Raw genomic sequence first — 24,033 nt, forward strand, 5'->3', positions numbered from 1 at the left:
ATAGACTAAATCAAGTAAGTCCAGGGATAAACAAAAGGTGTCTTCAGAAACATCCGAAACTGCGGCTGCAGAAGTTGAACCAACAGAAGTCGGACGTTCCAATGGTTTTTCAATTCCATGAATCAAAAATCCAACATGTCTGTCGTTTAAGGTACCTAACAAAATAGTACCATTGTGGGGGCGACAATGCCGCTTCCATGATTGTACCTTCATGCAATCCCAACACAACCACATCTGCAATCGGTTTAACATTCTTTCCCAAGCCAAGTAAACATTTGGATTAGTGCGTATCCTTTCTTTGCATATGATGATGGACTCCCTGGAAGTCCAGTGTTGATCACGTATACGGCGTAAGATAGAAGTTTTAGCATAACCCCTTCCATTAACGGTGTTCTGGCATTCGTCGAAAAGTACAAAAAGACAATGTACCATGCATCCATCTGATGGTTCTGCGTTGAATTCACTAATCTCCTCTTCATCTGAATTGTTTTGATCTTGGGAAGATATTGTTCTCCTTGTTCTCGGCATTGCAGAAACCTAGTAACTGCAATAACCGACACGGGAGATCAAGTATTCTCGGTGAATCAGCACAAGGCTAGTATCAATCGACAAGCAAAGATATGGGGATTCAAGTGATATACAGGGAAAGATTATTATTATTATTATTACATATCATACAAGGTACAATGTCAACGACGACATTATACGACGACATCGGTGGAAGGCAAACACCCTTTTGAATATCAATGCCTAACCTATGAAAGAGAGAATCACCTACCTTGGAGTTGGCATCATGACCAATGAGACAGTTTCTCAATCTTCTCAGAAAAGTAATTTTATATTCACTTAGCTCACCTAAGGTAGAAAAAGCCAACACCCCAAATCCATATCCAAGTGCAGCACACTTGTCGAGGTATTTGTGACATTTACGCGTAATTGTAGCTGAAATGGCATGCCCTGGAGTAAAGTTGCGTGTCCTGGCAGTTGTGAATGGCGAGACACATGTGACATCAAAGCATACATCCTTACCATCTATCCAATTATACACGAGAATATCAGCTGGCTTTAAGTCTTTGTTAAAGTTATACAGAACACCCAAGGAAGCTTCTTTCTTTGCAGGTACACGGGCTCTATAACAAATTTCAGCCAAGACATCTTTCGCAAGATCATGACGAAATTTAGTACCACATATTTGGCGCAATGTAAAGCATGGTCTCCGAAGACGTCCATGGGTCTACTACAACTGCAGCATACAACATCTTTGTGGAAAAGAGGTATGCTAAAACGATATTGGAGCACGACACGGAAGTGTCTTGGTCCAACTGCCTGATTTAGTCCACTAATTGGAATGGCTTTGAGAAATTCCATCGCATTTGATGTACGGTTGCTCTGCCAAAGGAAGAAGTCACGCTCAGACAAGGAATAACTTGTGGGTATCTTATCCATAATAACATCAAAGTATTTAACCGCCAAAGAATTCATATACTGAGGGGCGGCATCATTGATGTTGAAGGTGGAAGCAGATAATCCACAGGCCTGAGTGTATGTCTGCAAGGCATGTTGATAGTTGTGGCATGATTCTAAAGTTGAAGAGCATGATAAAATGGCACTTTGCAGGAACTGAGTCTGAGCATAAGAAGCAAGATAGCAATAGTTCCCCGTATATGACATACTAAGAACACTAAGGCCTCCGTTTTTGATTGTCAATGTAGCAATGCGCTGCTGAATCAAACCAAAGCCTGCTCCGTCTCCAACCATTATCCTGCGCAAGTAATGCATTAGATGTTTATCAAACTCCAAAGAGTCAGATTGAGTTGCCAAAGGGCTGGTGGTTCGTAAATTGAAATACAACTTAAAACACCACTGCAACTACGTAATAGAAGCATCTCACTCTGTGGGTATTGCTGCTGTTGTATACAGGTCATGAGATGCACAGCTTTATCGACTCTTGCATGTACCAAATTACTGCAGTATTATAAGTCAAGGCTGACATGCCCACCAAGTACTTTCACCACAACGGATTGCTTGCTGATTTGAGCGGGGAAGACATCAGGTGAATCTCTTCTAGAATCATTAGTTGGCCAAAATACCCTAGTCTTAGATATGTTTAGATGTTGTCCTCTTCTAGGCCTTTCTTCTTGCAATATTTTCAAGGCGTTGACAACACCTAGAGTGTCACATGCTATGGTTCCATCGTCTAAGTACCAGGCGTGGAAATCTAGAGTGCATTGAGAAGCAATCAACTCAGCAACAAGTTGCAAGACAAGAGCAAATAAAAGTGGACCCAAAGGGTCACCCTGCTGAACACCTGTTGCGGAAGAGAGTATATTGTCATTGTAATAGAGTCTTGCAGGTGTTGAATAACAAAATTCAACCCATCTTGCAATACTGGGGCAGTGAGCTCTTACTTCCTTAATCAAAGTGGACCTGTCAACTAGGTTAAAAGCGTTGGAAAAATCAATCAACAACATAGTCATGTTGGACTCGCAACCCTTCATCTCTAGTAGCCGGTTTGCAGCATGCATAATGCCTTCACTCCCACAAGGTATTCCAACCCCAAACTGGTAAGTACCTAGGTATTCTGTCATATCTTTGGTTACAGAGGTTGCGGCTAATTTGGAACACAACCGCCTCCATATAGTACCTACAGCAATTGATCTCAACCCACCTCCAGGTTTGAGCAGTGGAGTGAGAGGAGCACTAGCCACATATTCACCGAGAATGGGAGGACACTGACCTGACAGCCACAAGTTAACAACACCAGCCATGGATTTTAGTAGATCATCAGCAATAGCAGCAGTAGGGCCACTCATTGCGTCCAACAGATGTTGGTCTCTGAGACCTTCTCTCCCACATGAAGTCCCTTTTGGAAAGCTCTTAATGGCAGAAAGCACCAATGTAGCATCCACTGACAAGGTCGTGGCTGAGATGTTCTCTATGGGAATGGCAGGAGGAGGTGTTGGAGGGTGTTTTTGCTGCAATTCATAAAGGGTGTCTGGTGTAGAAGGAGCCACACCATTGGATGACAGGATGCGAATAGCAGCTGAGAAATTCCCATGACTGATCTTCCTTCTGCTAGCTTCTACATTGGAGTTCTTCTTATTCTTCAGAATAGGCTTGTGATGTGGCTTAGGTTTCGAGAAACCTAATAATTCTTGGGTCAATTTAAAACATCCTTCTGGCTCATTCCACAGCATGAAATCCTGATTGATGGCAGCCACCTGAAGTTTTCTTCTATTTCCTGAACGTTCTTCCGATGAGTACTTCGGAACATAAAGGTTCAATGTGCAGACAGGGAGTAAAAGCAGTTGCAACCAAGCATCTAGATGCATAGGTTTGGAAATGACATTGTCTAATGCAGCTTTAAGAGTTTGGGAAAATTGTAATCTACAAGGTGGGGGGATACTTATAATTGTGGTAATATGCTTTCGCATTACCCTGTCAAGCATCTCCATAGTGAGAAGAACTGCATCTGGAGCATCCAAGGGATTGCTGTCAGTGTTGGTGGCATAAGAGGAAGAAGCATTGTAATTACACACAACAATCCTGCTTTTATAAATCCTACACCACTGAACAATCACAGAACATATGCTGAAAACTCACTTTGCACCACTGAGGATTGAGAACTACTCGATTAACTGCTTCCAATCCAACCACAAAACCCCCACCTTAATTCAAATTCAATTACACACAACAATCAATCTGAATGAAAAACCCCAACCTTGAATTTCACTCCCCTGTAAAATTCTCACCAGTAATCAAACCTCCCCCTGAAACACCTCAACTTTGACAAGGCCCTGAAAACGAATACAAAAGTTGCTGCTCAAAGATGAAGAAAACAGCCACAAAAACTTTAACACGGTATGTCAAACGACAAAACCCCACTACCTCAGAGAAAAGATGAAGAAGAATTGGAGAAAACGATGATGGGGAAAAGAAGAAACGAGATACAAAATTACTAAACTCTTCCTGTAACCAACGAAACAACCAACCACGAAACAACCTAAATCGAGTTCGACTCTCAGAGAAAAGATGATGCAAAACATAAGAGGAGAAAAAAAAGAAAAAAGAAAAAATCAAAATCCCTAAGTGACTCGTACAAAACTTTTTTATTATTATTATTATCATTTATTTATTATTATTATTATTATAAAAGGGGCCATGAAGGCTTTTATTAAAAAAGGAAACATATGTAATTTACAAAGATTTGGCAGGGAGACGCGGGACAAGTTGCGCCCCAATGCCTTTTTGAATAATGATGCCTAACCTGAGGAAAAGAAAACTGCCTAAATCGTTATTAACATCATGACTTGCCATGCAGTTCTTCAATCTTTTCAAAAGGATTGTAATGTCTTCACTCAATTCCCCCAATGTCGTAAAGGCTAAAACACTAAAACCGTACCCATAAGTCGAGCGCAGATCAGCGTATTTGTTGCGTTTACGTGCGATAGCAGCAAAGATTGCGTGGCCTGGTGTGAAGGCACGGTTTCCTCCTCTGGAAAAAGGTGAAACACCCGTGACGCTGAAACAAATGTCCTTTCCATTCTCCCATTTATATATCATGAGGTCTGCCGGTTTGAGAGGGGTGCTCATGTCAGATGTAAGACCCAGTGACGCCTCTTTTCTTGCAGCTACTCCAGCTTTATAACACAACTCCACAAACAGGTCTCTTATCATATCATGGCGATATTTTAGACCCACTTCACTAGCACAATGGATGGCATGGTCACCAAACAGATCCATAACCCGATTACAACATGAGCAAACACTATCTTCTGCAAACAAAGTCAGTTTATACATCATGGGTGTTGGTAGCCTAGCAACAATCTGGGCACCCACTCCCTTTTGAATAATAATACCTATTATGTGAAAAAGAGACCCTCCTACTTTACAATTGGCATCTTGACTAGCAAGATAGTTCCTCAACCTACTCAAAAAAACACAAGTATCATCATCTAACTCACCAAATGTTGTAAAAGCCAACACCCCGAACTCATATCCATGTGCTAAAAAGAAGCCTCAAAGGGCATTTATTAAAGAGGAAAAACAAGTCGAAAATTACACAGGGTGTGTTGAAAGCATAGCCACAAGCTGGGCACCAACTCCCTTTTGAATAATAATACTCAATCTATAAAAAATAGAACTACCGATTTTATAATTGGCATCGTATCTAACAAGGCAGTTTCTCAATCGCTTTAAAAATAAAACAGTGTCTTCGCTTAGTTCACCCAAGGTAGTGAAATCCAATACTTGGAAGCCATGTCTGTGTGTTGCACATTTTTTAAAGTACTTGCGCATCTTGAGGGTCACCACTACAGAGATAGCATGGCCTGGAGAGTAGGAACGCATACGGGCAGTTGTAAATGGGGAGACCCATGTGACATCAAAGCAAACATTCTTACTATCTTCCCAGTTATAAACCATGATGTCTGCTGGCTTTAGAGTGTTTGCATTATTGGATAGAAAACCCAATGAAACTTCTTTCCTCGTTGCGACACCGGCTTTAACACATATCAGCAAAGCCATCACGAACCATATCATGTCTAAATTTGAGTCCCACTTTGCTGGCGCAGTGAATAGCATGATCGCCGTATATGTCCATGGACCTTGCAGAAATGGAGCATAAGCTGTCCGCCACAAAAAAAGGTATTCCTAATCGATAATGCAGCACAATGCTAAACTGTCTCGAGTTAACAGCTTGGTTTAAACCTGTGATAGGGATGGCTTTTAAGAAATCCATAGCATGCTTATCCCTGTTATGTTGCCACAAAATAGATTCTCTGTCGTTTAGAACAAAGCATGAGGGTAAAGTTTCCTTCACAACATCAAAGTAAGTTGTTGCCAGAAACTTCATGAAATAGGGGGAAGCATCATTGATATTTTAATTGGAACTTGAGGTACCACATGCCTGTGTAAAGATCTGTAGAGCACGTTCGAAGCAAGGGCACAGATCTGAGGGAGATGGAAGCTTTAGGATATCTTGTTGTAGCTGCTGAGTTTGTGCATATGAAGCCAAGTAGCAATATTTCCCAGTATCTGCCATGGTGTAAACACCAAAACCACCGTATTTAAAAGGTAAGGTAGGTAACCTTTGTTGTACCGGTCCAAAGCCAGCGCCATCGCCAACAACTTGACGCAAATATTGAAGGATATGCTGGTCGTAAAGTAGAGTTGCATCGTGTATGGCCATAAGATTGGTGGTCCGCAATGTGAAGTAAAGTTTAGATACTCCAATGCAGTTACGTAGTAGCAGCAATTCACATTGTGTGTCCTGAAGTTGTTGTACCTTGAGCATTAAGTTCACTTTCTTCGCAACTCTACCCATCACCATATTACTACAGAATTCTGATCTAAACTTACAGGCCCTCCCAGCACCTTCACTCCAAACTCAGCTCTGCAAATATTGGAAGGCAAGACATCGTTCTCAAAGCTCCTAAGATATGTTGTTGGCCAGAAGATCTCGGTCTTAGTGATATTTATGAATAAACCCCTTGCAGGTCCTTCTTGCTGAATAATCTTCAAGGCTTTAGATACTTCGTATGTATCGCCTGCGATGGTACCGTCGTCGAGATACCAGGCATGAAAGTCTAATACACACTGAGTTGCAATCTTGATAGCTAGGGGATGTAATGTCAGGGCCAATAGGAGGGGGAAAAGTGGGTCTCCTTGCTGCACCCCTTTTGTAGAAAAGAGTACAACATCATTGTAGTACAGTCTAGCTGGGTTAGAGTAACAAAACTCAAACCATTTTGAAATGTTAGGACAATGTAGACTAACCTCTTTGAGCATTGCAGACATGTCGACAAGATTGAATGCATTTGTGAAATCAATAAACATCATGGTTTGAGTTGCACTGTCTCCTTTGAACTCCAAAAGTCTATTGGAAGCATGCAAAATTCCTTCGCCACCACAGGGTGTACCCACACCGAACTGGAAATCGCCTAGATATGAGGACAAATGCTTACAATCTGAAGTAGCGGCTAGTTTGGAACATAGTCGCCTCCAAATGGTTCCTACTGCAATCGGTCTTACACCACCTCCTGGCTTAAGTAAAGGTGTTAAAGGGGCGCTCGCAATGAATTCTCCCAGAGAGGAAGGGAAATTGCCACCCAACCATAGATTAACGACACCCGTTATTGAATGCAAAAGCTCATCTGAAATAGCCGAAGCGTTGCCACTGAATGCATCCAGAAGATATTGTGCTCGTAAGCCATCCCTTCCACATGAGGTGACTTTGGGAAAGCTATTGATGGCGGAGAGAACATGAGCAGTATCAACAATTATTATTATTATTATTATTATTATTTATTTATTTTTATTTTGGGTGGGAGTCGGGCTTTTATTATTATTATAAAAACAAAGGAAATTTACAAAGAGTTGGTGGGTAGCCTAGCAACAAGCTGGGCTCCAATACCTTTTTGAATAACAATCCCTAGCCTATGGAAAATAGTTGGTGGCTTTTTTTATTATTATTATTATTAAAAAAGGAAACATATGTAATTACAAAGATTTGGCAGGGAGACGCGCGACAAGCTGCGCCATAATGGCTTTTATTATTATTATTATTATTATAGGGATTTTAGGAAATGTTTTGGGTTTATCAAACAAATTATGTTATAATGACATATTTTGGGGCGCCCGTCGTAGATTTTAGGTCACATAAGGACTTTGGTTCAACTATTGATATTGGTTAGTTAACTGTTTGAGGGTGAAAACAGTTTCTGCTGATTTTGGTAATTTCGAGTGTGTGGGTGAGAAACGAGTCTAAACCCTAAACAATGTACTGCAAGGGAGTACTTTGATTCGAGAGATCAATCTGTACAAATCCGGCCTAAACCAAGAAATGGTCGTTCTAGACTTGCTTCAGTCACAAAGTGAAGGAGAAGGGTTGGTCTAGGGAGGGAAGCGAAGAGAGTGTTGAGACCAGAATAGTTGATTCGGGAAGAGTAGTTGTTTGACGATTTGTATCAAAAAGTGGAAAGCTAACAAATGGTAAAGCTAACAAGTGATTTCTGAGTGTTGTATTCTCCTGACCCAAACTTGTCCTTTGTTGGAAATAGGTGATACCTATTTATACAAGTCTCAACAAAAACGTACCCTAGTCTCGTAAGAAGTGGAAACGGTTGAATAAATGGAAGAAAGCGGTAACTGGTAACGCCTGGAATTGATGTTTCCATAATGAAGGAAACGTTTCACCATTACTTCCTGTATTTAATAACCGCCTCAATCTTATGACACTTTCTTTTAGCGGGCGTAGTGTATGCCGCACGCTGTAAACCGCCAGACCAATACCCTGATGAGCATCCCCCAGTTTGTGACATGTTTTGATGTCTCGAGTGTTTTCGTGGAAAACGTGTGATTATAGATTTTTCGTGGTTGTAGTAATGAGGTTCAAACTCTCAGACTTGTGAAGGTAATGGATTTTTAGATTTATAAAAATTATATACACAAAAATATTAACAATGGTGCAAGAGGTACTGGGGTTTAGGATTCCACCGAATTCATTTCTTAAGGTTCAAATAATGATTCTTTTAACAATTATAGCTCAGTAAATATATAAAATATATTGACTCTTATTTTTGCCAAGATAAATTCTCCAAATATTAGATGTAAATGTTATGCATGAGGCATCAAATCATCTAAGCTAAGCATGCCGCATCAAATCAAATGACAACTAATTTTTTCAAATCATAATTTTAATTAAAATTAGTGCAAAAGTCATGAGAAGAATTAAATATAATTACCCAAGTGTGAAACAAGGCTTCCTCCATCACCCCAGTGTTGGGTTTAGCTCCTCATATTAATCATAATCTCAAAATACTTGTATTAAGCTCAAAAAGTTGATTAAAGGGAGTAAAACAAGTGAACAGAAAAATTGCAACAAAAATAACTGTTGCAAAGGCGCTGTTCACCGTTACAAAAGGAAGAACGATAAAAAGATTAACTGTCGTTGTAGATTTTTAAGACCCACACTACGACCCACGAGCCGCTGTCGCTGTCACTGTTGAAGAACGACTGCTCTGGCTGGTCCGTTCTTCGTGTTCTTCATCATCATCAGCAGCAGCAGCAGAGTTTTGTTAAACTCTGATTTCGTCTTCTCTAGCTCTCCCTAGCTCCCAAAACTCTCGACAGCCCTTCTACTCGACCCAAGGAGTTAATTTATACCCAACAGCAGCATTTAATCCCTCGCAATAACTCCATATAATTCTCATTTACTCGGGAAAATATTTTTTTTATTTTCTTCACTGTCAGCCAAGATACGATCTTTTCCACCTCTTCTGCCTGCGCAAATGAGTTGTAATACTTCCATAAGCCACATACAAACTTTATAAGAGAAGATATCTTCCCCTGTTTGTCCACAAACTTTCCAAATTTAGCTCACAGTGCACCCGATAATATCTTCCCCTGTTTAACTTTGATTTCCTCCCACGGCTTACTTGGCTCATTTTGCTCGATCAAAATGCTTGTACTAACTCTGTCCTGTGAATTCAAGCCCAGCCCAATTGATTTCAGGTGTTGAATCTCGCAAAAACACGTCCAAAAATTCAACTCCAAATCATGCAGACGATAATTAAGTTTCCCGCCAATTTTGGAATTTGAATTTGGGAAGAAAACTGGCCTCCCCCTAATCCTGTACGGGTGTCCCTTTAGCAATTTGGGCTGAAATAGTAATTCTTGGGTGGAAATAGTAATTTTTCTTGGTTCCTCCGGGACATTTCTGGGATGTTTCCGGTGCATTTCTGGGGTGCCTTTAGTACTTTTCTCCGGGGTGTAAATCATCACTTTTTGAGCAACTCTTTCCACAGAAGGGTATTTTCTCCAAAAACACCTAAACAAACATAAAAACACCATAATAAGAACAAATGGGTACTAACAAAATACACAAAAGAGATGAAAATAGACACATAAATGTGTCTATCAACGTGTAGCATGTTGCTATTGTTTGGAAAGTTAAGATTGAGAGGCTTGCCGGTTTGGTGGTGACTTTCGACGGCCGAGATTTCGCATCTTGAGAGGAAGGTTAGTCGTTGATTGTGGTTACACTCCGTTGGTAACTGGTGGTGTGTCCACGGTGCTGGCATGGCTTGCGCATGCTCTTGGCGTGGCTAATTAGGGTTTGGTGTCGTGACCAAAGAATTGGCATAACTATGTATGTGTCGTGGCTAAAGATTTGGCAGCGTAGCCAAAGGTTGCCACAAGTCGTTTGGTGGCAAGTTTGTACGGCTAAGATCTGCATCTCAGGAGGAAGGATAGTCGTTGATTGTTGCAACCTTCCTTTTGGCAGTGAGTGGCATGGAGGCATGGCCAACATGGCTTTAGCGTGGCCAAATTAGGGCTTTGGCACCGTAGCCAAGAGATTGCCACAAGTCGTTTGGTGGCAACTTTGTACGGCTGAGATCTGCATCTCAGAACGAAGGACAACCGTTGATTGTTGCCACCTTCCATTTGGCAGCCAGCGGCATGGACGCATGGCCTACATTGCTTTGGCGTGGACAAATTAGGTCTTTGGCACAGTAGCCAAGAGATTTCCACAAGTCGTTTGGTGGCAAGTTTGTACGGCTGAGATATGCATCTCAGGAGGAAGGACAACCGTTGATTGTTGCAACCCTTCGTTTGGCAGCCAGCGGCATGGAGGCACGGCCGGCATGGCTTTGGTGGGGAGATGTGGCTGGCATGGTCGACATGCCTTTGGCACGGAGATGTGGCTGGCATGGAAGGCCATTGGCATGTGGTGCGGATGGCATGGTTGGCATGCCTTTGGCGCGGAGATGTGGCTGGCATGGCATGCCATTGGCACGGTGGTGCGGCTGTCGTGGTCGGCATGCCTTTGGCGCGGAGATGTGGCTGGCATGGCATGCCATTGGCACGGTGGTGCGGCTAGCATGGTCGGCATGCCTTTGGCGCGGAGATGTGGGTGGCATGGCATGCCATTGGCACGGTGGTGCGACTGGCATGGTCGGCATGCCTTTGGCGCGGTGGTGCGGCTGGCATGGCATGCCATTGGCACGGTGGTGCGGATGGCATGGCATGTCATTGGCACGTTGGTGAGGCTGGCATGGCATGACATTAGCACGTTTGGCTAGCATGTGTGGCTGGCATGTGTAGAGATGATGCCAGTCAGTACCGAGGGCTCTGCCGTGGAGCACGACATATACATAAAAAAGGTACACCGGTAATTTTATGCAGACATGTTGAACGGTTTAATAAATGTGGTAGTGGTGACGTTATTACTCAAGTATGACGTCACTGTTTGACTAAGGTTTTACGATTTTAACCCTAAGCTAAAAACCACCATCAACATTAAGTCCCATGCTTAGCTCGGAACAGGGGATTTGTTGCAAGGTAAGCATAAGATGGTGACAGACAAGGACAAAATCGAAACTGCAAGTCATGAAGAGATGGTAGGGAAGATTCGTCTAACCTTTTTCGGGAGGTAAGGAGAATTCGTGATTGTTGTGTTGGTGGATTTGCGTATATCTTCTCTTGGTGTTACTAGCTAGGCCACGAAGTGGTATAGGTGGTTGATGGTTGAGATGCAGAATGTTGGCATCGGCTTGGAATGCTGGCATCGTACTGGAATGGTTGTGCGCCATCCGGGATAGACTTGTGAATGCAGAACGGATCCGTCAGCATAGACTCGGCCCTAAATGGAGCCGCTATCATTGGATTGGCTTGGAATGAGCAGTTAGAATTGGATCCGCTTGGAATGAGCCGCTAGCATTGCTCAGATTGGGATGAGCTGTTAGTATTGGATCAACTCGGATTTGGAGTGGCGCGGACTATTGGCTTGGCACGGCGTGGCGCGGACTGTTGGCACCGTGCATCCTGCTATTGCGAGCTTGGTTGCCTCTTTCCATGCGTGGCTTCAAATAGGAAATCCCTTCTTTATTTACATTCCAAAAGCGATGCAGCTACAAAAAGGGACGTGATTCTTCCTCCTTATGTCATATAGCTGGTCTTGCTTCCAAGTCTCGGTGCTGGTGGTGGAGTGGTAGCAATAACGTTGAGAAGTGTGTTCCTAGTACGTATCTCTATTTTTCTTTACTCTTGATTAGTGTTTTGACGGGAGATTTCACTGAGTCTTAGTTTTTGGCTGTAATGTAGGCCCATCTTGTCTTCTCGGCATCAGTTTCTCTTTCTCTTTATGGTTTCCACAGTATATATGCCGGTGAAATTATATCATCTCCCTCTTTTCAGTGCAAAGGTTTCTTCTTGCCGAGTCCGTCTTTATTATGTCAATCAGAAGCGGATCATCCTCGAGCCAGCTAGATTCTTCAGTCAAGCGCGTGAGGTCTGACTCTCGTAACAATTATCCTACCCGGTTTGTCCGAGTCAATAATATTATACCGGTATGCTTTCATTGATCAATAGATGTTTCATTGTTTGCTGACGAGTGACAAAATATTTTCTTCTGTGCAGAGATACCCTGTTGGAGCATGTGTGACTATCGTTGATGAGGATGACTTGGTTTCCCCCTTCCTTCGGGTCCGATCCTTCCAACCGTTGTAGATCTGGAAAACGCCGATTTAGGCATTTCTTGTCATGAGTATCCCAATGCAGGTTTGTCGTTCGAGATCCGCATGAAGTGTTTATCTTCTAACTACCAGAACGTTGGTGGGTTTCTGGTGCGGAAGGAATTCGTGACTATTTACACAAATATATGGAAAAGATACGACCACATCGCTACCAGGAGTGTGGTGCAACATTGCTCGTCTGCTTTGGTTTCCACAATGAATTGTCTCTTGCCTATAGTCGCTGAAATGGAAAGTATATCCATCTGTGTCGTCGTGGAACCAACTATTCATAAGTGGGAGAACATGGTGTCTACCTGTGCATCCCTGAAGTTCAACGTGAGTTGGTTGCGGCATCGTCTTGATATCATGAAGGTCGACAGAGCCGGTATTCTCGCTGATGTCGCTCCTGCTATAAAGGCTATTTTGGAAGAGGAGAAGGCTCTGGCCATGGAGTCACAGAAAGTGGAAGAATCGATCCAGAACTTGAAGAGCAGGATTGAAAGGTATCAAAACCGGTTGAAGATGATGCTTTCGAGGAACTACAATCTGTTGGATGGGCTTTTCTGAGTTATGTAGTTGTGAGATGTTTGGTTTCTTTCTGGGTCTCGAGCGCGTATTTTTTTTATTTTTTTTTGTATCGGTTTTTTTTTTCTTTTTTGAAGAAATAAGAGAATTTTATTGATTTGCTTCAATTAAACAAAAGAAAAGAAACTTGATAATTGAGATGTGAAAGGAAGCGGAAAGATGTCTGGATAGTCGTGCTATGATATGGTGAGGTGTGAGGCAACGGTCAGGCGTAGTATGCCTTGAGCCAATTTCCGTTGATGACCGCTTACATTTTTCCTCCGTCTTCTTTAATGACCTTGTAGTACCCACTGTTGTACGCTTTCGTGACTATATAAGGCCCTTCCCATTTTGGGGAGAATTTTGGTGCGGACCCGTCTTGCTGGATGTGTTTGGCAGTCTTCAGTACCAAATCTCCCACTTGAAAACCCTGAGGCTTCACGACTTTGTTATATGCCCTGGAAACCCTATTTTTGTATGCTTGCGCGTGTTCTTCCGCTCTGGATCTTCTGGAATCCACAGTGTCCAACTCTGCTACCCTGGCGCTCGATGCTTCAGCTTCATTTAATCGAACTCCATTTGCTTCGGCAATCCTAGTTGATGGGATTTTAACTTCTGCTGGTGACCGCTGTCGTAGGAGTCAAAAATAGTTACACTTTATTACTACTCAAAATATATAATATAACAAGAGCAAGAAAGGATCGTTCCCACAGAGAGGTCTTGGATTGTCGTTTGTTTCGGTTTCCTATAAGTAACAAGGGGGTATTCTGATTTTTATATACTAAAATAAAATAAAAGAAAAACAAAGAAATAAAGCACACAATTCAAATATGTGAAAGGATTGGTCAAGGATATCGTTTTCATCCAAAAACATGCTTTTCAACAATAACTAGAATTGATATTTAATCTCAACTTTATTAAGAGTCCTAAGATATCTTGATCGCAAGTATATCCCCTAATTCCCTGATTTCATCACAACCACATTAAAAGATGCATATGTGAATTCTTTCTAGAAAGCAACCTAAAGTGTAAAAGCACAATTAAGTTTAACTCCATAAAAGCATTGAGTTCTATAGAATAAGACTAATCAAAGCAATCGAACGTGTAAAAGCACTAATCCGATTTAACAAAGGTTATAATCCACTTGTGACTACTAAGATGCATCACTACAAGCAATGCCCACAATTATGCTACTTGCAATCAGGAATTATCATTTTTACGTATGATAACCCTAATCTAGCAATAGAGATGAAAACTAATTCCACCGGTTCGCGACTCGACTAAACATGCATTCATATCATATACCAATATTAATAGTGAATCATAAGCAACAAAGTATGGAGACAAAACTAATTCATTGCATAAAAACCATGGTTGGAATTCCAACTTATTCCTTAGGGTTATTTTGTTTTTGGTACTCAGGTTTTGTCCAAGTTTTGAGTTTGGTCTAACATTTGTCCAACTTGGTGTTTGGTACCTGGAAAAGACGTTGACTTGCGTTGACTCATTTTAATTTTGACTTCCGTTTAATAATTATTAAAAATCTGAAATAAAATTTAATTATTAGTCTAAGATACCGTTATACCCTTTCACTTTACCAAACAGTCTCTAAAAACCTAATCTATTTTCTACTTCATCTTCTTATGCCTCCCCGTGAACCATCTTCATATCCTGGTGCTGAAATCGAGAGATGATGAGCGACGAAACTGCAGAAGGGTGTGATGAAATTAGTTCGAGAAATAGAAGATTCAGATGAAGTCTGTAGAGGGGTCGATCTGTGCAGAAAAGATTGAATCTAAAAGTTGCTGAGATGAAGCTGCTACTGATGATATTAATTCGATGAGGTTTTGATGATGAAATTGGTTAGGGTTTTGTTGCGAACAAGAAATCAATGTCGAAACTGAAGCTGTTGTTAATCGATGTTGTGAATTTGTTATGGGATTTTAGCTCTGGAACGTTGAGGAGAAGAATTAGGGTTCGAAACTACAAGAGCTTCGTTCTGTTAGCAGTAGAATGACAGAGAAGAAGGAGAATTGAAGATTGGTTTTCCTCATATTTGAGTTCTAAGCGAAATTGAAGTGTTCGTAGGGGTTTTATTTGAATCAGTTTTGAAAAGAAATTGTTGATGTTCATGGCCCGAGTCGCTGACGCGGGTTGATTGATATATGGTCTTGATCGAGATGCAATTGGCATTTGTTGATATCAATTTTGGGATTTTTAGCAATGGACTGAAATTAGGGTTTTCATCAGTAAAAGATGAATTTAGGGGTTGTGTCAATTGATTCTGATTTCACAACAAGGAAGTGGAGATGCTCTTGTGATTTTAGGGTTTTCGATGTATTAATGATCTTATGGTTGAACGATAGTGAAGAATTAATGTTCGTTTGGTCAAACGGGTAAGGTAAATCTGAATTTGGTGGAATTGATTCAACAAATCAATTAGGTGAGTCTGAAGTTGGCAAATGGAAGTTAGTTCTCTAACCAGAGATAGAGAAAATGGTGAAGAGGAGTTATATAATTGTGTAAATATGTGTGAAGTCAAGGGTATATTGGTATAGTTATTAGAATTTATTTAATGTATTTTATAATTACTAAACATAAGTCAATATTTAACGTGGTCAATCGGGGTCAACGTCTTTTCCAAGTACCAAACATCAAGCTGGACAAATGTTAGACCAAACTCAAAATTTGGACAAAACCTAAGTACCAAAAACAAAATAACCCTATTCCTTAACCAAGATAAAATTATCTAAACATGTGAATGGAGTTCATAACAAGAAAGAAAAGAAAACCTATCATGTTTCTAAACCCTAGAACACAAAAGTAGAGACGAAGATGATTTTTTATTAGAGATTCCAAAAGAGAAGTTATATGGCCTCCCAGTTGTGTGAATTGGTTTTCCAAAAGATCTCGACCACCTCCAATTTACTAACTCACGTTCCAGCCCACTAGCAGCCATAACCCAGTCAATACAGGCCCATGTAGAATTTACTAAGCTTGTCAATCTTGTGGAACTGACGAGGCATCCAGCTCTAGCACCACCAGCTAACTGTAACCCATAATTCTTCTTCCCTGCAGTTCTTGCAATCACTCAACACACACAACATTTAATTAATCATACAGCCTTCTTAATTAATCAAAGGCGAGTCTTCCCTGCACTGCCTTTCTATTCAGAGAACTCGTTCTGCCATAAAAAAAACCCATTCAAGGTAGACCATCTGCAGCTTCATCGTCCACTCCTGCAACAACACAAACATCTGCAGTACCATGTTCACAGCATCAGCATCTTCATTATCTTCTAACTCAGCCATCGGATTCCTTGCAGCGAGCTCCACCACAACACAATTCAGTTCATTAACTCCGTCAGCTTCAGACACCAACGTCATTATTTCGGCTTCAGCTGCAGCTGCAACTTGATGTACTCCATCTCCTTTCCCGGACCATTCGAATCCATCTCAGTCATGAACCAATACACGTTCATACCCTTCATTCATTCTCTGCTTGCACATGAAATTGCAAATAGCTAACCCCACTACTAAACACCTGCTTAAATTCATTTGCTGCTTCCCAAAACCCTTTGTAAACATCCACCAGATCCATTTTCTCTGTCCTGTAATGAGCAACAGCTTCAACTCCTTTGCGACTCTGCCACAACTATTTGCTATCAGTTCTAGTTCAACCTAAACCCATTAGATGCAACTCTGAAATTATCCATCTAGCCACAGCAGCATATTTCAATAACCCATTATAAGCAGCAACAGCTATCACTGGCAGCATCTCAGCTCCATACTCAGTTGTATCCTCTCCATTATGGCAGCAACAACACTCTTCCATCCGTGGTTCCTTATTCATTCAGCATCACTGCATCCTACCAGCTCATTCTTCCATTTAAGCTCCAGTTCCACAACCAACTCCAAATCTGCATCTTTTCCTGTCTCAGCTGGTGCTTCAACTCATTCACCTGCCATCAAAACCACTTCACAAACCTGCTACTTCTGTACCCATTACAGCTGCACAACCAACTCCGCAATTCATTACAGCAACACAATTATTCCAGCAGCTTGAACTGCAACTGCGGCTCAACAAACCTATCTGCACCTCCTCCATGAGTTCAATATCGCCACTGCTTCACCACCAAGCTGTCGTAGCAACTCAACTGCAATCCCATATCTACTTGACAATGGCAGCAAGCCACCAGATTCGTCGTTCACATTGTACTCAGTTTGTTGTTGATTCGACACACACACCCACTATTCTCATCTGCGGCATCAGTTCACAGCTCCATACTTTTGTGTATCTTTACCAGCACCATTAACATCTCCAACTGAACTGCAAGCTCCATTGTAGCTTCCCTGTAAACCTAATGCATTCATCTAATCCATGTAACCTTCACGATATCAACACTGCACAGCTGCAACACTGATTCAGTCACAAGACCAGCAACACAATCACACTCAACATCCCTGCACTTTCAGCTTCATCAATCCACATCAGTACCACAACTAACAGTTGCAAAAGCTGCATCTCCAAAACTTGAAATCTCTGCCCATAGCTCCACATAGATTCCCCCATGGCAGCAACAACTCATTTCTGCATACTCAAATTCAATCAACACAACCCCTGAACTTGAGCCATTCCTCTCAACTTCAAACTCCATCGACTGCATCACTTCAACCTCATAACCAGCTGCACATTCACCATAACTTGCATCTTCTCAGCCATTAACTAACAACTACCCATGTCAGTTCCTTGAAGCAGCACCACCAACTCTGTCACAGCCATACTATCTCCATTCAACTCTAGCCATCAGTTTCCTCACGAGCAGTAGCATCCACCAAATCTTGCCTGTAAACACCAGCAAATCCATCTACATCCCTAATTTCTCATTGAGTTCCTCCATTGCAGCTGCACCCATGACCTGCGATTCCTCCTGCATCATCTGTAATTGCACTGCCATCTCCAACAGTTCCACTTCTCATTTCAGCATCATGACAATCATTTGTTAAGCACCTGCAACTGCACATGTAGCTCTATCTGTAACTCTTGCTCAACTCAAGCTCTCACAGCAGCCCCATTCTGCTCTAAATCATCATCATTCCATCTACACAGCAACAACACCACCAGTGCATTTCTGCAAAGAGTTATGAAGCCACCTGCATTTCCATTACCACCACAGATAATCTCTGCAATCTCAGCTTTAGGCCTTCCAAGAACCCACTGTTCTAAACATGGCATCAATATACCCATATGCCATCAGTTTATACCCATACATCACAAATCCAGGCATCACCAAGTCAACTCGAACCAGCTTGAACTGCAACAAAGCCAACCCTTCACTGCGAATCTATTCATTGTGACACAACAACAGCTTCACTATCTATTTCACCTACAACTGCAACTTCACACTCAAGCTGCACAACCCATACAGTCACCAACAATTCCTTGTCTCAAATTCTGTCCAACTGAACTCAATGGCAACAACACCATCTTAGTTCCTCCTTGCTCCTGTAATCATTAACTCATACAACCCATTAATCCTTGAAGCAACGCTATTCCATCCTAGCCAATTGCACCACCAGATTCATCTCCAATTGCAGCTCATAACCCCTTGAATCAGCACAAGTCACCAAAATCATATTGTTTTTGACCATAATTCCCACCAGTTCTTCCATCGGCATCAAGATTCAGTGGCACTAGTACTACCATCTTCTAATTCTCAGCTAACCCATAAGCAACTGGCCAGAACAACATCTTCTACTTCTCAATCTCAGCTCAATTCGACAACACCAAACTCCAATTAAACGGCAGTTCTTCATCTGGTACTTCAGCAGCAGCACCAACTCCACTACTGTATCACCATCGAACTCTTAATTCCATGGATTCAAACTCGGACCAAAACCCATCTTCACTTTAATCTTTTCTTCCTGGATTTCTCTCTTTGATTGTAGAAACCCTAAATTCCCCTTCTGAATCGAACTCGAACTCCATTTCCTGCCCAGCTTATAAATGGAAACACCAACAGAACCAAAACCCCTCTCAATCTCTTCAATTTCTTCTTTTAATGACTGCAGTTCTTCCTTAATTTCTTCTTAAGAGAACATCACCATTTTCTGAATCGATTGAACTATCAACTTCATTAACTGCTTAACTCAAAACCCCTTTGATTTCTCTAATTTCCTCTGACGATCTCCATGACCGCCTTCTCTCAGTTTCAGGTAGAGAGGAATAAATAAATGTAAATGATAAGAGAAATTCTTCTATGATTTTTAGGTCTTTTGTAGGAGAATAAACGTGGATATAGCCTCCCAGGTGTACTAGATAAGGGTTAACCAGAATTCTAGGCACCCCATAAGTTGATATAAGCCACAGTAGAATGATGACTCCATTTCCTCCATTGTGCTTCTGACAGCACTTCCCTGTGCAACGATGATTATTCCCTCCTTGCTCCAAATAAACGTTCTTTTGTTCGCTTGAATTCTTCCACCAACAACAGCCGTTTTTTACTTCTCAAATCCATTTCTTCTCTTCAATTTCTTTTCATCACTAAAGTTGTCATGATTTTCAGACAATATTTGCATCACTAAAGCCGACATGCTTTTCGGATCGAGATGAAGAAATAAAAGCAAATAATGAGAAATAATCCGTCTCCAACACTTTTGTCCTTTTAAGCGATGTTTCTTCTCCTTTTGTTCCAAATGACTCCAAAGTACCTAAACACTCAAAAGCAAACTTAAGATACATAATTTACAAGAAAACTTAGCAAAGAAAGCATAAACAATAGTTAAATATTAAGGTGTTTTAGACACCTACCAGCTGGGAGGATGGCGTCTGCGCCGTAGACGAGGGAGGATGGCGTCTGCGCCGTAGGAACTTCTTGGTGATGTCCGATACGCCCAAAGTGCCATTGGCAATTGTTCGTTCCATGTCCGAGGATTATCGTGCACTGTCCGACTGAGGATTCAGATCAAAGTTTTGTTTGTGTTTTCAGCCTGTCTGTTTCCTTGGGATACTACACGGTGGAGAAAACTTGCTTGATTCCATATTCCTTAAGTAATTCCCGTACTTGCTTGTTGGCGAAAGGAGTGCCGTTGTCGATGATAATATGTTTAGGCACGCCAAATCCGCAAATGATGTACTCCTTAATAAATGCCGCGATTGTGGCTCCAGTAGTTCCTCGTAAAGGTATGGATTCGACCCATTTGGTGAAATACTCCGTTGCCGTTATTATGTACTCGTGCTGTTTTGAAGACGGCGGGTTGATCTTTCCAATGATGTCGAGTCCTCAGCTATAAAAGGGCCACGGACTGCTTATTGAGAGCAGAGGAGTCGACGGTACATGGATAAGGTTTTCGTGGATTTGACATTTTTGGCATCTCTGAATGAAAACAGCTGCATCATCCTCCATGGTTGGCCAGTAGTATTTCTCGTGTAAAATCTGAAGAAATAACTTCCGTTTTCCTTGGTGTTCGCCTTCGTGCATTTCTTTCAGCATGATCAGGATTTCTGACTCGTTCAAACACTATAGAAAACTTCCTCCAGAGCTTTTACGATATAAGATTCCTTCATGGAATATGAATCTATTGGACCTTTGTTTTATCTCGGCTGCGTCCTTCTTGTTGGTGGGGAGTACGCTGTCGCGAAGGTAACTGATGTATGTCTCCTGCCAGTTCCCGACGTGGCCAATATTGAAGACTTCCAATTGATGCGGCGACGCTTGACAATTGGAATAGGTTCTTTGAAGTAACCGAGATTGAGTCTCCATTTCTTGCCAGTAGTATCCAAGGTGTTGCAAACGGCGATAGAGTGTCACCACTAGTGTTAGCCCACAAACTTCTCCATGGACGCGGTTGAGTTGTTGTTGCTCCTCTTTCTCTCCGAGGCATCTTGACAAGGAACCGTCTGGGTTCCGATGGTACAACACTCCTCGGAGCATGAAGAAATTTTGTAAAGTTTTGAGACTGACCTTTCCCTGGGAAAGCGAGCCGTTAATCTCTTGGATAATCGGTGTTCTCCAGTCGACGGCTTCAGCCTCCTCGGGTTGCAAAAGCCATGTTGAAGCCACGGTTCGTCTCTTCACTATCAGGGTTTCCTCAAAACCTTCGAATTGCAGTTTTGATGCTAGTGTGGCTAGACAATCAGCATGTTTGTTACCGCTGCGACCAACATGCGTTATGGTCGCTGGGCGAAGTAATTTAGTATCTTTTGTACCTCGGCTCTATATGGGGCCAATGTTACTTCCTTCAGTACATATACTCCATTTACCTGGTTGACAAGTAATTTAAAATCCTTTTTTATATCCAGGCGTGTGGCTCCATCTTGTTTAGCCAATGACTGTACGATGAGAAAGGCTTCATATTCTGCTGAATTGTTGGTGCAAGGGAAGTCTAGCTTGAAGGAGTGCAAGGAGACTTCACTGGTCAGGGATACTAGAACCACACCTGCTCCTCCGGTACCGTTTTTAGGGGTGGCGGAGCAGTCGAAAAATAGTAGCCACGTTTCTTCCTTGATGAAAGAGATCTCCGGAAAATCTCCAGGGAGGTCCTCGTTTAGTATTGTGGTATTCTCTCCCGGGAATGCTGCTAGCAAATCCGCAACTGCTTTCCCTTTGATAGCTCTCGGGGAAGCGCATGTTATATCAAATTCTGACATTTGGAGGAGCCATTTGGCTGGCCTTCCTATCAGGGCCAGTTTTGAGAGGAGGAACTTCACAGGATCGGACTTAGATATCAGTACCACTTTGTTGGAAAGCAGGTAATGTCTGAATTTCTGGATGGAGTGAATCAGGGCCAAGCACGCCTTTTCTGCTTTCGGATATCTGAGTTCGGCATATCTTAAAGTTCGACTGAAGTAGTATATGGGATGTTCAATCCCTTCGTCATCTTTTTGGGCGAGGAGAGCTCCAACGGCAGTGTCTCTAAAAGAAGTGTAGAGGCACAACGGTCTTCCCTGTACGGGAGACTTCATGACAGCTGGGGAAGACAATATTTGTTGAACCTTCCGAAACGCCTCCTGTTGTAGCGTGGTCCAGACAAAGCTCGCTCCTTTTTTCAGCAAGGGGGTAAACGAAGCAACAAGTTGAGCCAACCCCGGTATAAAGCGGAGAATGTAGTTTATTTTACCCATGAAACTCTGGAGTTCTTTCACAGTTAGCGGTGGTGGCATTGTGAGGATGGCTTGGGTTTTGACCGGGTTGACTTTAATTCCCTCGGCGGTTACCTGGAAACCTATGAACTTTACCGAAGAGACACCAAAAGCACACTTCAATAGATTCATCTTCAGTTTGTACGCGCGACACCTTTCAAACACCTGCCGCAGAATCTCCGCATGAGCCGCCCAAGTTTTTGATTTAAGCACTATATCATCTACATAATCTTCGACTTGCTTGTGCATCATGTCGTGAAAAATGGTAGTCATGGCGCACTGGTAGGTGGCGCCGGCATTTTTCAAGCCTAAAGGCATCACAGTATAGTAAAAGTTTCCGAGAGGAGTTCGAAAAGCCGTCTTACTTGCGTCGTGTTCGTACATCTTTATTTGATTGTAGCCGCTGTACCCTTCCATGAAAGGGAACATATGGTGTCCACTGGTGGCGTCTACCAGCATGTCAATGTTAGGAAGTGGAAAATCATCTTTAGGGCAACATTTGTTCGGATCCCTAAAATCGACACAACACCTGATTTGGCCGTTCTTTTTTTTACCGGAACTACCTTGGACAACCAGGTATTATGTGTAGATGGTGATTGACCATCTTCTCGTCCAAGCCAGGCATTTCCTCGTATGTCCATGCGAATACGTCTTGATATTCTTTGAGAAGGTCTACCATCTTTGCGCGTTCGTATGCGCATAGAGTCGAGCTGATTGAGACGGGTCGCGGAGATTCCTCACTCCCGACATTGATAACCTCAAGCTCGTCCATGGTAGAGTTGGTTCCGTCATGTAGCTGTCCTGGTGCATCTGGTACTTCCTCTTGCGGCTCGTTACTGTGTTTGCATTCTGTTGGACGGAGAGACTGTATGGTAGTCTCCCCTGTTAATTGCTAACAACGGCGCTGATACACGATTTTCCCTTTTTCATCATGACTTATGATAAAAGCCCGTTTTTGCTTGGTACGGGAGCGAGCGAAACTCTGGTTTGGCGGGTGGAGACTGACGCGCTTCTCTTTCCTATAGGTGGTGTGAGACCGAATTTCTTTGTGAAATGATGCAAGCCCGTCGCTTCCTTTGATTGACGCCCACTTTGGCAGTGGAGAGTGGCGAGTTTTGTTGGCTGCTCCTCGCGGGCAGGTCTTTGGCTCAAACATCTCCATGCCACAAATCGGCGCATAGGGAGATAACGATGCAGAGATGCAGATGACTTCTCCGTTTAGCATGGTTTTCAGGCACTGGTGATATGTCGAAGGAATGACTCATGTTGTCGTGGAGCCATGGCCTTCCCAGTATCATATGGCAATCTGGCTCTTTTTTGATTACTTCGAACTTCACCTTTGGCTGGACCGGTCCTACTGACAGATTCAGGTTGATGTACCCATACGTGCTGGTTTGGTTGCCTTCGAAATCGGTCATCGTAGTGGGCTATCGCACGACTTCACTTGGCCGCACCCTGGCTGTTCTGAGCGTCCTTAGGGTAGCGGCATTGGAGGACGCTCCTGTGTCGATGAGGGCCCTTTTGAATTCCACATCCTTGATACAGGCTGTGACGTGTAGGGCCCGGTTATGTCCTTCTTCTGCCATCATGTCGTCGTCAGTAAACGTAACATTATTGATGGACATCTCCGGCATTCTTGACGTTTCCAAATGCGAAGGAACCAGGGATGCGTTTAACGCTATTCAATTGATGGCAATGAACGTCTCCATCCGTTGATCCTTTGAAATATGTATAAGTTCACATAAACTTTCCACCAATGAGGCCGCTACCTGGCCTACTGTTTTCTGATTGGTAGTGAAGCTGTTGACTTGGG

At 42.4% G+C, this 24,033-nt stretch overlaps 1 protein-coding gene and 1 long non-coding RNA gene across 2 annotated transcripts; both read right to left on the minus strand.

The window, feature by feature from the left end:
• Window positions 1–638: 638 nt before the first annotated feature.
• LOC113272701 lies at window positions 639–6,325 on the minus strand. Its single transcript, XM_026522502.1, has 7 exons — window positions 5,909–6,325; window positions 5,710–5,815; window positions 5,291–5,627; window positions 4,268–4,927; window positions 3,765–3,819; window positions 1,892–3,569; window positions 639–1,762 (listed from the first exon to the last, which is right to left on the minus strand). The coding sequence occupies exons 1-6, from the start codon at window positions 6,323–6,325 to the stop codon at window positions 1,974–1,976; spliced, it is 3,171 nt and encodes a 1,056-aa protein (XP_026378287.1). The 3' UTR covers window positions 639–1,762; window positions 1,892–1,973.
• Window positions 6,326–14,419: 8,094 nt separating this feature from the next.
• On the minus strand, window positions 14,420–19,326 carry LOC113275921. Its single transcript, XR_003323822.1, has 2 exons — window positions 15,802–19,326; window positions 14,420–14,465 (listed from the first exon to the last, which is right to left on the minus strand). It is a non-coding gene; the product is annotated as an uncharacterized LOC113275921 (long non-coding RNA).
• Window positions 19,327–24,033: the final 4,707 nt, after the last annotated feature.

The sequence above is a fragment of the Papaver somniferum genome, chromosome 4 (genome assembly GCF_003573695.1).
Source record: "Papaver somniferum cultivar HN1 chromosome 4, ASM357369v1, whole genome shotgun sequence".
In the NCBI taxonomy this organism is placed as follows: domain Eukaryota; kingdom Viridiplantae; phylum Streptophyta; class Magnoliopsida; order Ranunculales; family Papaveraceae; genus Papaver; species Papaver somniferum.

Bases quoted from the DNA above. Each gene is read 5' to 3' on its own strand.
- LOC113272701 (XM_026522502.1), bottom strand. From the start codon at position 6,325: ATGGGTAGAGTTGCGAAGAAAGTGAACTTAATGCTCAAGGTACAACAA. The intron at 5,816-5,908 runs GCATGTGGTACC...GATGTTGTGAAG, and splicing joins CTCTACAGATCTTTACACAG to GAAACTTTACCCTCATGCTT. The intron at 3,820-4,267 runs GTTAGGCATCAT...ATCTTTGAGCAG, and splicing joins GGCAGTTTTCTTTTCCTCAG to CAACTTTTGTATTCGTTTTC.